Source organism: Mytilus californianus, unplaced genomic scaffold, assembly GCF_021869535.1.
Source record: "Mytilus californianus isolate M0D057914Y unplaced genomic scaffold, xbMytCali1.0.p SCAF_5, whole genome shotgun sequence".
In the NCBI taxonomy this organism is placed as follows: domain Eukaryota; kingdom Metazoa; phylum Mollusca; class Bivalvia; order Mytilida; family Mytilidae; genus Mytilus; species Mytilus californianus.
The window spans coordinates 121,646,912-121,659,685 of record NW_026262701.1 but is presented as its reverse complement, the minus strand read 5'-3'; the positions used below and the strand labels follow the sequence as shown (position 1 = coordinate 121,659,685).

Genomic DNA, 12,774 nt, shown 5'->3' with positions numbered 1-12,774 from the left:
GTTTTCGTCAGGTGTTGCTTTTTGTCATATCGTTATGCTTTTAGTCTGTGATTGTCTCATGACATATTGTAATGGTTTTCGTCAGGTGTTGCTTTATGTCATATCGTTATGCTTTTAGCCTGTGATTGTCTCATGACATATTGTAATGGTTTTCGTCAGGTGTTGCTTTATGTCATATCGTTATGCTTTTAGTCTGTGATTGTCTCTTGACATATTGTAATGGTTTTCGTCAGGTGTTGCTTTATGTCATATCGTTATGCTTTTAGTCTGTGATTGTCTCATGACATATTGTAATGATTTTCGTCAGTGGTTGCTTTATGTCATATCGTTATGCTTGTAGTCTTGCGTCAGTGGTTGCATTGTGTCATATCGTTATGCTTTTAGTCTGTGATTGCTTTATGTATTATTATATTGATTTTTGTCAGTGGTTGCTTTGTGTCATATTTATGTCATATTATAATGATTTTAGTGAGTGGTTGCCTCATGTCATATCGTAATGCTTTTCATGAGTGGTTGCCTTTTGTCTTATCGTAATAAGTTAAATCAGAGATTGTCAACGTCTTATCGTAATGAACCTAACCAACAGGCATTATCCTTTAGTAATACACTTTCTCGACACAAGAATTGAACACAATATGTTTTAGAACATTTCATGTTGCTTCTGTTTTTTACTGTTGTCATTGAACTGTTGATCCTTCTGAAGAATTTTTTCCTCTGTATTGATTTTAGCCTGTTGTCTTATTAATAACGTCTCGTCTTTTTTTTGTCATGGCGTTGTTTTTCATTTGTCCACTCAATATGTAACTGCCTTTTTTGGTATTCTTCAAGATAAACCACGCTTTGTGAATTTCTTTAATATTTAGATATGATGAATATCCACAGCCATTATTACATCTTCCTTAAAGATGTCGAATACAGTGATGTTTGTAGATTCATATTTAATTTTACCATAACTGCGTGTGAAAGGACTATTTATATCATGTATCAATTTTGACATATTTATTACATTGACAACAAGGATGGCGCCTCTATAGTTTACATAAATAAGTATATATCATTCTTTCATTTTTCATTAAAGTGTACGATTGAAGTGTTTTTTTGGCAATTGTAAACATACCAAATAATGATTATTATTTCATTTAATATAATTGATTATTTCTTTCACAGGTCTGTCTGATAAAAATGAAAGGAAGAATTTTACTGATATATCTGATCATTTTTATACATACGCTTAATGGTGATGATTCTTATGATAGTAGTAGCTACGAAAGCAGAGAAGATGAATTATCGGTAAGACGTTCAGGTTATTTCGAATCACATGTTTATTCTATCGATTTCATTGCTTCTATTCACCTAATACTTGTCTTAAACCAATTCAAGAAAAAAAATCAGTTAAGGAAGAGTTGAGCTCTCTAAATCCCACAACGTTTCTATATGTGCCTGTCGCAGATCGTTGATTGTTTTATAAAAAATCAGGACGCTGAATTTTGATTGCTATATCAATAAGTAGCCACTGGCGGTTATTCCTCTGCAAATATGTACCTTGTCATATTAGGTATTGTGGCGTGTTAATGTTATAGGGTTGACTGATGACTATGACATGATTTTTATTTGGTAGCAAATCTATGTTAAACCCATTTTAGATATAAACAACTAAAAGTACATTATTGTATAACTTCCAACTAATGTTACAATATGTACATATATTGATATATTTTCATTCCCATTCGTAAATAAACAAAGCATCTAGTTATTTCTACTTTTAGTTTTAACACCAACTCTTATGCATCTCTTAAAAACTACATATTCTCTTCTCTCGTGCTCTTATATACTCTCCTCTGTGGTTCGCGATAGTACCGTTCACTCAGTTGACACCGGGCGGTATCGTTACGCCATACACACGGATATCTTTAACAAACACTTAATATGATTGTTCCGAAAACTAACTCTATTAAAATGACTGCAATTCCCTCCACCTACAAATTGAAATTCATATTTCAAAATGTTACTATTAAATACGGCGATAATAAAAGCACATACACAAATTCATCAAATGATTTTCCATGCACAATAATATCTTTAAGATATAGCACAACAATATGCCCATGAAGTCCTTTAACTCTGCATGTTGATGACGCATTACATAGTTCGAATGGCATTGATGTATACTGATAAAGTCCAACATTTGGGGTTGAAAACGCAGTCGTTTGTTCCTTGTCACTAGATTTGATTGGTATTTACTGATAATCAATATCCAAGTCAGTGATGAAAATCACTAAGATCCACACAAAGCATCCACGTTATTCTCAAACATCGATATGGGATACGCATCTGTTGTGTTCGTTTCATTGAAATTCTGGTAATCTACACATAGCCGCATTGATGAGTCTTTTTTGTACAATGATAGCGGACCATGAAATTACAAGATTTTATATGATGCTTTTCTTCTGTAAATGCTCTAGTTTATTTTCTAAAATTTGCTTCTGGAATGATGGTACTCTTGCAGGGGTTCTGATTTTCCATTAGGATTTGCAAATACCTCTTGGTATTGCATTAACGTCTTCCAAAATCGAACAGTCTCTTCTTGTTTTATTAACTTCCATCCATATTGTGGTAACTGTGCATCGGTCTTGTATCTTTTCCCGTCAATGTGACAAACGCCAACATTATCATGCTCACCTCAACTTTGTCATTGATATTTATGAAGTGAACAAGCAAAACCTTTATTGTCAGTCCCTATTTTACTACTACTTCATGTTAAGCAGGTACCATTATTGTCTAATGAAATCACTCTTCTATATAGAGTGTTAACATTGTTTTCCTGTCACTTATCTAACAGAAAAAAAAGTGTGTCAATCCTAGTGGCAACGAAAACACGTTAAAAGTCCTTTCCTACAAAAACTTGATCCCCCAGCAATAATACGAAAATGACACAAAATTCATCACAAGAAAAAGTTAAAACTGCAATTCTTAACACATTTAAACTTCTTCTTTTTGCGAATTTGATTTTTTTTTTCATTAGGCGTAGCAAAGGTCTGCTATCGGTAGAATGTTTCTGTTATAAAGGCTATTCTAGCCCCGGTATCTTTTTTCCATGTAATTGAAGGTCCTCCAGGTTAACCGTCAACAACCATATCAGCTTTTCCATTAACATTTGTTAAGAATGTTACATCATTCAGTTCGATGTTCGAATCACCTTTCTCACTATTCTGAAATTCTGAAGACTATGATTTCTTCTCATTGTTAACCTCCCTTAGATAAGATGCATTATCACTTTGTTCTACTTGTAAAAGACGACATTTAGGAGATATTTTCTGGTCGATTATTCGTTAAACAGACGTTCAACAATTGCAAGTGAGCCATGTTCCTACCATCAATGTCCTCAAAACAAGTTTGAGTGCTACTTGACATCTTTGAAGTATCAAGGATACACTCTCATTTACTTTTGCTAGGCCGTTTTGAACCGCCGGTCGAGACATGGCCTACTGCTCCGACCGATGCCCGGTGCCATCCCTCCGTCGAACAGTGTTATTGGACACTGTCGGGCTTCATCTTCTGGAACTCTTACTTTTTCAAGCACCTTTCAACTTTATGACTCTTGTTGTCACAGTAACTGCAAGGTGGAAAATTTACACTTTTCATCCGTATTTTGTTTTCTTTATCAACTTCGTAAACATATCTACGAACCAGCTTAATAGAATTCTGTTCATCGATGTGCATACATTCTTCCTGCATGTCGCTGCTTCCTATAGTGTCTTTAGCTTAGTACGTCTTATGACCATCCTAAAATCTTCAGATTCTCGACAGGCATCAAGAAAAAAGTAAAATGTCAAAAATACCAAACTCCTAGGAAAACTCAAAACGGAAAGTCCGTAATCTAATGGCAAATTCAAAAGCTCAAACACATCAAACAAATGGATAATAACTGTCATATTCCTGACTTGGTACAAACATTTTCTCATGTAGAAAATGGTGGATTAAACCTGGTTTTATAGCTAGCTAAACCTATCACTTGTATGACAGTCGCATAACATTCCAATGTTCGAATTCAGTTTTCCCGCACAACTTCGTAGTTAGGTGGAAATAAACGTCCATAAAAATCTTTAATTGATTGCCCCAAATCTCTGAACAATTATCCTAGTATTCGTCCTCCCAACCTTGCTTCATTCTTTTATGTAAGAATGCCCAAATCGTAGTTCCATACTATCAATTAAACGACTTGTTTGTACATCATATGATTGACCAGGCGTACATGTCCCTGCTTGACCTCTTAACGTTGTCATGAACTCCAGTCGTTTACAACAATTTAATTTTGCAATGTTTTCAAAATAACGCAGAAAATCTACCAAAATGGTTTCCCTCTACCAATAAATGTTCGCTTTGCTTGGGTTTAAGAACTTCTAGGTAATGTAAATATCGGGAATGAATAGCAGTTCCGGTTCGAATTTGTTTTATCGCGCATATGCGAATCATCTTTATGTTAACGTTTTTGACGTACCCAATATGGTTCTTGAAACTCTTTCAAAGTTGATATTTTCTGTTTATTTAAATATGTTGACGTCTCGTCCATCAGGATTTTGATGATCAGTGTAATCAAGAATGTTATCATCAGTGCCATAATTAGCAGGATCGCGTTCTGTTGTAAGATCGTGATATGGAATTGTGAGAGCAAACCTTATAAATACTAGCAAAACGCTTAAAAGTAACCCAGTTCATCCAAGAATTAATTTTTTCCATCATCGGTCAGTACGAAAAGTATTAGATTTCAAATTAAACTTCATCGACTTTGGAGTACTAGCAATCAAATGTTCATCTTTCCATTTCATCGTGGAAGTTTGAGTCTAACCACCAGTCATTACCTGGCGGTGTTGATTTGAATGCCGGGGAACCGCCAGACCACCAAAACGAGGTTCCAAAGACACGTTGGTTCTCTCCTCTGATGGAAAATTGCTACGAATCTGCTGTTGAGGATGAAGATTTCCTGCATTATCTTCCGTATATCTCTTTGGAGAATAATTATATTGCATTGGATCACTTGTTCCCTCATTGGTTGAATACATAGGATATGTCTTATTATTGGTTATACTTGATTCCATGTCTTCCATTATTTGAAATAAAATCACCATTTAAGTTAGATAACCTACCAAAATAGTTTCCAAATTCCATTTTGAATGTAGCTATTCCACCGCTGTCGCCATTTGTAGCATGTCCATCTTATTGGGTTGACTGATGATAATGACATGATTTTTATTTGGTAGCGAATCTATGTAAAATCCATATTAAATATAAACAACAAACACAATATCTAGTTCTGATGTTATTACTTCCAAATAGCGTAACAATATGTACATGTATTCATATACTTTCATTCCCATTCATAAATAAAAGAAAAATCTAGTTCTTTATACTTTTGGTTTTAGCACCAACTATAATGCATCTCTTTACTATGACATGGAATATGACAGTTGTTGTCCATTCGTTTGGTGTGTTTTATCATTTGATTTTGCCATTTGATTAGGGACTTTCCGTTTTGAATTTTCCTCGGAGTTCAGTATTTTTGTGATTTTACTTTTTACTACCGCAAAAACTCTCTTTTCTCTTACACTTTCAAACGCTCTTATGTAATCTCCTCTTGACGGTGCCTCGGCGTTTCCCGATAGTACTGTTCACTCAGACACCGGGCGGTATTTTTACACCACACACACACATATTTTTAATAAACACTAAATATTATAATTCTAAACCCTAACTCTAATAATATGACTACAGTATATTGTATCAATAAGTATCCTCAAGTGTGTATTGCTTTGCAAATATGTATTTGCCTTCTCGTTATATGTATATTACTATATCAATAAGAATTAATTTTTCTGAAATTATGTGCTTTACATATATTGCATTATGCAAATTACGCAGTCTGTATGACAAAGAACTATTTAGTTTTAACAATAAGAATACCAGTTTTTTGTTATAGATTATACATGACAATGTAAAAATCAATAGAAATTCCAGCCTATTGACCACAACTGTGCACGAAGATGATAAATTACAAGAAGTTGAATTGACAACCAATAGTGGTGACCATCAGACCATTTATTATATGAAAGACTTAGTAAGTTTTGACAATATAATCTTTAGTCTCAGAAGTAACTGATGAGATATCCAGTAAGCATTGAAAATATCAGCTTTGGTCTCAAGAGAACAGATGAGATACTCAGTAAGTATTGAATACATGAGCTTTAGTCTCAGGAGAAACAGATGTGATATCCAGTTAGTATTGAAAATATGGGCTTTAGACTAAGGAGAAACAGTTGATATATCCAGTAAGTATTGACAATATGGGCTTTAGTCTCATGAGAAGCAGATGAGATATCCAGTAATTGTTGAAAATATGAAATTTAGTCTCTGAAGAAACAAATGAGATATCCAAAAAGTATTGCCAAATTGGACTTTAGTCGCATGAGATCAAGGTCAAAGGTTCTGTAAATATTAACAATATAGGCTTTAGTCTCAGGAGAAACAGTGAGATATCCAGTAAGTATTGGAAATATGGGCTTTAGTCTAAGGAGAAACAGTTGAGATATCCAATCAGTATTGACAATATGGGCCTTAGTCTCACGAGAAACAGTTGAGATATCCAGTCAATATTGACAATATGGGCTTTAGTCTCAGGAGAGACAGTTGAGATATCCAGTAAGTATTGACAATATTGGATTTAGTCTCAGAAGAAACAGTTGAGATATCCTTAAGTATTGGAAATATGGGCTTTAGTCTCAGGAGAAACAGTTGAAATATTCAGTTAGTATTGGAAATATGGGCTTTAGTCTCTTGAGAAACAGTTGAGATATCCAGTCAGTATTGACAATATAAGCTTTAGTTTCAGGAGAAACAGTTGAGATATCCAGCCAGTATTGACAATATTGTCTTTAGTCTCTTGAGAAACAGTTGAGATATCCAGTCAGTATTGCCATTATAGGCCTTAGTCTAAGGAGAAACAGTTGAGATATCCAGCCAGTATTGACAATATAGGCCTTAGCCTAAGGAGAAACAGTTGAGATATCCAGTAAGTATTGAAAATATTGGATTTAGTTTCAGGAGAAACAGTTCAGATATCCAGTTAGTATTGGATATATGGGCTTTAGTCTTAGGAGAAACAGTTGAGATATCCTGTAAGTATTGAAAATATGGACTTAAGTCTCAGGAGAAACAGTTGAGATATCAAGTAAGTATTGACAATATTGGATTTAGTCTCAGGAGAAACAGTTGAGATATCCAGTAAGTATTAGAAATATGGGCTTTAGTCTCAGGAGAAACAGATGAGATATCCCAGTAAGTATTGAAAATATGGGCTTTAGTCTCTTGATAAACAGTTGCGATATCCAGTCAGTATTGACAATATGGGCTTTAGTCTCAGGAGAAACAGATGACATATCAAGTAAGTGTTGAATACATGGGATTTAGTATCCTGAGAAACATATGAGATATCGAGAAAGTATCGAAAATATGGGCTTTAGTCTAAGCAGAAACAGTTGAGATATCCAGAAAGTATTGACAATATGGGCTTTAGTCTCTTGAGAAACAGTTGAGATATCCAGTCAGTGTTGACAAAATGGGCTTTAGTCTCAGGAGAAACAGATGAAATATCAAGTAAGTATTGAATACACGGGATTTAGTCTCTTGAGAAACAGATGAGATATCCAGTAAGTATCGAAAATATGGGCTTTAGTCTAAGAAGAAACAGTTGAGATGTCCAGTAAGTATTGACAATATTGGATTTAGTCTAAGGAGAAACAGATGAGATATCAAGTAAGTATTGAATACATGGGCCTTAGTCTCTTGAGAAGCAGATGAAATATCCAGTAAGTATTGAAAATATGGGCTTTAGTCGCATGAGAACAGGGTCAAAGATGTAGTAAGTATTGACAATATGGACTTTAACCTCATCAGAAATAGACGAAAGATTTAGTAAAAATTGACAATATACGCTTTATTGTAATGAGAAAAAGTCTCAAGAAAATCTGATTTAAGATTCAGTAAATGAAAAGAAAACCTTATAAAATTGGTGCATCCGAAGAGCTTGTCTGGCTTTTCCTTCATCGAAACGCTCAAACCCAGTAAGTCGAAGGTCAATGGTTGTATTAAGAACATGAAAACGTACATGAATCGCCAATGTAAATTAAGGGACAAATAAACAATAGCCAAAAATCATTAAACTTTGCCTGTGGCAATTCTTAGATTAGCAAAGAATTTAAGAAATGAATGTTATAGAGATATGCTATAGAATGTATTGAAACCATTGGACGTTTATATGACCTGTGGTCTTAAGTGTAGCTGATGGCAATGATTCCAGATATAAAATATTTTTATAAAAGCTGTTAGTTTGGCAACAATGAAACCCCAAAATGGATACCAGTAACTACAATCTTGACAAAACCTCTATGATATTTATGAGTCATAAAAATAATAGCATACAAAAAATATAATTACAACTTTCATAGTATCTTCATATAGACTTCATACCTTTATGTACCACCGATCCATGTCTATATTTTGTTTTTAAGGACTTAAAAGTGATAGTGATGAAGCAACCACACGATGTTTGTCTGATGTACAAATATACTGAAAAGGACAGGATAACTGGACAATTACAGGTAATAATAACTGGACAATAACAGGTAATAATAACTGGACAATTACAGGTAATAATAACTGGACAATTACAGGTAATAATAAAGGCTTGTGATAAAAACTCAAATAGTTGCATTTTAAGTGAATTAGTGCAGCAGAGTTACTCTTAAAACGGCAATTTAGTAAATGTCCAACAAATATATCAAGGTTTGTTCTGTTCGTTTGCGTGTTTGCTTGTATGCTTTTCTTGTTTTTGGTTTTTTATTGGTTTTGTTCTTTTTAGTTTTGGATGGATGGTGTGGGTTTCGGACTTTTTTTAATCTGAATAAGTTAATTTAAAACGTTATTTTGAGAATTTGATCACGAATAACCACTTTTGTTTATGTTAGAGATATAGCTCTTACATTCTACCGGCATTTCTTGAAGAAAAAAACCGCGTGTGTATCCCTACTATCCAACACCCTGTGAGTTTTACCCACATTTATTTGTTGAGAAACTTTTTTTTCATGCATAGCGACTTTTCTACATGTTAGCCAGGCACATATCGGAAAAAATGTGTCCTCTACTATTTAACACTTAGGGTAAGAGTTCTGTGATGAAAGGAGGTATATAATTATCAGACCTGCAGACAAGTCCTTATGGTATCGGGTATAACAGAGACAAATAATCCGTATTCATGTGACCTTCCATTTAACCCCCTTAGCTGGTTACGCATGAATTAGGCGTGTTCAATTATTAAAAGGAAAAGAATGTCAACATTGAAAGTGAAACAAGGGTAAACCATTTGATTGACTGATTCGATCCACAAAAACTCATTCTTATTCAGGTAAAAACGATGATTAACAAATATGTTTAACCTATAATATGAAATCAAACAGACCTAGAAAAATCCAACTGCACAAGTTCGTACCTATTTATTTATATATATATATGTTTTTATTGGGTAATATGACCGTCGGAAGTCTTCGGGGTCACATCGATGGTTAATTAGATGTCGTCTAGACTAAAATACACACAAAATGCTGATACTATTATCGAACCCATGCATTGTAAATTGTTTATTTTAGACTTTTTATAATTTGGATATACGTTTTAGTATGTTATAAATCAAATATGAGAATTTGAGTCAAATCGGTGAACATGAATTTGACAGCTAAAGACCCTTTAATTAATTAAGATATAATTATACTTTTGAATAGATTTAAAATTTTACAACAACCGGATATTTTGCTACATGTTGGTTGTAGGTATTTTTGGATAAGTAAGAGGCAGCAGTAAGTTATTGATGTTAATGTTCCGGACCATATTAGTATGTGCATAACCATAGTCGTATATACTCATATGGTCCGGGTATTTAATACGATGAACGTTGCATTCAAGGTGTCATACATTAACAGTTTCTAAAATGAAATTGCGACTTATTCAACCAAATGGAAAGCATTGTTACATGGTACATACAAATAAAGTTACTCACAAGATAACTTACGAAACACAATATGTTTTTGACATACGAGTATGATCGGATCATATGAGTATACACATATGATCCAAATATTCATATGGTCCGGAACAAATATAAAAATCAATTAAGTGAAAAAAACTAAAGTAATGGTCTCCTGCTTCAAACTACTAAAAAAAAGGAAAATGGAACATTTATATGACACTACCGCACTAAAATGGCATGACTATAAATTATCATTTTGCAACTTCTCGAGCCATATATTGCATCTTTGAATACCTACAGCACAACATAGGAACAAAAGTAAATTAAAAACATATGAAGCAAATGACTTGACTCATCAGATCGGTACTTAGCACCTAAACATATGATACACATGGCTTGACTCATCAGATCGGTACATAGCACTTACATATGATACACATGGCTTGACTCGTTATATCGGTACTTAGCACTTAAACATATGATACAAATGGCTTGTCTCAATAGATCAGTACTTAGCGGTTTCAAATATGATACCAATGGCTTTACTCATCAGATCGGCACTTAGCACTTAAACATATGATACACATGGCTTGTCTCATTAGATCAGTACTTAGCACTTAAACATATTATACAAATGTCTTGACTCATCAGATTGGTACTCAGCACTTAACCATATGATACACATGGCTTGTCTCAGCATGCTCATTAGATCAGCACTTAGCATTTAAACATATGATACACATGGCTTGTCTCATTAGATCAGCACTTAGCACTTAAACAGATTATACAAATGTCTTGATTCATCAGATTGGTACTTAGCACTTAAACATATGATACAAATTGTTTCACGACATGTTTTCCGGAAAACATGCCCACGTATGTCCCAGACGAAATATTTAAGCAACAAAATACCTGAAACATTTCAGAAAAATAGTTCGCCTGACACCTTAAGAACATATATATGCTTATCTTCACTAGAACCATTTTAGACAGTTCTATCCTTGAAATGTTTTTGATAGTTCGACCCTTGAACAGACCTTGACAGTTCTATATTAGAACAGTTTAGACAGTTCTAAAACAGATTCTGATGGTTAGTTATGTAGGGGATTAGAAATAATTCCAACTGTATATTCAACTGGTAAAGTCTTTCTACAAATTGTTATTCGTTACCCGACAGAATACTTTTTAATCAGAATAACAACATGTACTAATTAATAGAAGAACGTCAGTGTTCTCACCTTTTATTTGATGTATAGGATATCTGTAACTCTTTTTTTCAGAAATGTTTATACAGAGTTACTCAATATGATCATTATAACAGCATAGGGACGGTCAAACGAATATGTGAGGATAGAAATATTCAGTTCCTAGAACTATTGATGTGCACAAATATTTTCCAAGAAGGTAGGTCAAATACATTGTTCACTAACCAATATTACGATTCGGTTCCATCCTCTTCTCGGGATCGGAACCTTGTGAGGCGAAGATGGTCATATATATATATATATATTGAGAGATGATACTAACAACTGAAAGAGCTTCACGAAACTATGTTAAAAACGGAGAATTTTAAAATAACAAAGGGTTACATTCTATGGCAAACAAAACAAAAAACCCGCAAAAACGAGCACCAATGAATTCCACCGTGATGAACTCTGTTTCCCGAAAGGTCAAACGTTTCTGTATTAATATTTCCTGTCATGAGAAACGACTTACGTTTGAAAATCGTACAGAAATTGTCAATTCCTAAATACCCAAAACATTATTTCACTGTTACAAAGCAGAAAATTTATATTTAAATATAAAACTAGTAAATTATCTAAAAGAAATTCTTATCAGTAACAAGATCGGGCTCGCAAAAACACCTCGCCTGCTTAAGTCGAAAGTCCGTAGACCTTTGCTGGATTTACTTTCATCAAGAACGTGCAAACCTGAGGAGATATATGCAAGTGAATCTCTTTTGAAAGATATGCGTACCTTACAGAGTTCTTTGGATGATATGTGTTGATACGGGTTTGATATTGAAAACAGCTATATGATATTCTCTGTATATAATACTTTCAGATGTGAAGTTTTTAGGAAATTCAGCAGGCGTTGGCAAAGGGAAAAGAAAGATCAAAGTCATCTTAAAGAGAGCTGTCTGTCTACCAGTGTGGGAATCTTACAGAATAGAAACAACATGCCTCTCAACTACTTTTTACACCATTTTACAAACAACATGTGTGACAAATACTGAATACTTCTATGGATCATATTGTCTAATATGAAATGATATCAAACGTTTGTGATTTATTTTTCATATTTTATTTTGAATCAGATTTTAATTTAGTAATATCGAGATGATCAATTACAAAATACGTTTATCTTTATTATTGACGATTCAAAAAGTGCGTATCACATCACTGGCATACGGTAACAGAATGTTTTTGTTCGCACGTCTTATTATATCATAACTTACAAGTCTAGTGGCAAACATTTCTAGCAGATTCAGGAAGAAAATAAGTTAAAAATCATCAAATAATGGGACTTGATTGTAGCTGAACTCGACGATCATGCAGAATTCTCATTGGTTCGAAGGTTCGTTTGTGTTCGATCTCTCATCTCTGAATGCATATATATAAATAGAAATGAAAATAACACTTTATAAAGTGTATGCGAATCGTTTTTTTCTGGATTTACCTTCATCAGGAACCCTCAAAGCC

The 12,774-nt window shown here is 33.8% G+C and overlaps 1 protein-coding gene across 1 annotated transcript; it reads left to right on the top strand.

The window, feature by feature from the left end:
• The first annotated feature begins 1,171 nt into the window (after positions 1 to 1,171).
• LOC127700940 (uncharacterized) lies at positions 1,172 to 12,402 on the top strand. Its single transcript, XM_052204676.1, has 5 exons — positions 1,172 to 1,290; positions 5,975 to 6,112; positions 8,562 to 8,651; positions 11,353 to 11,476; positions 12,137 to 12,402. Exons 1-5 carry the CDS (start codon positions 1,183 to 1,185, stop codon positions 12,337 to 12,339), a joined length of 663 nt encoding a protein of 220 aa, XP_052060636.1. The 5' UTR covers positions 1,172 to 1,182; the 3' UTR covers positions 12,340 to 12,402.
• Positions 12,403 to 12,774: the final 372 nt, after the last annotated feature.

Bases quoted from the DNA above. Each gene is read 5' to 3' on its own strand.
- LOC127700940 (XM_052204676.1), top strand. From the start codon at position 1,183: ATGAAAGGAAGAATTTTACTGATATATCTGATCATTTTTATACATACG. The intron at 8,652-11,352 runs GTAATAATAACT...TCTTTTTTTCAG, and splicing joins GGATAACTGGACAATTACAG to AAATGTTTATACAGAGTTAC. The intron at 11,477-12,136 runs GTAGGTCAAATA...TAATACTTTCAG, and splicing joins CACAAATATTTTCCAAGAAG to ATGTGAAGTTTTTAGGAAAT.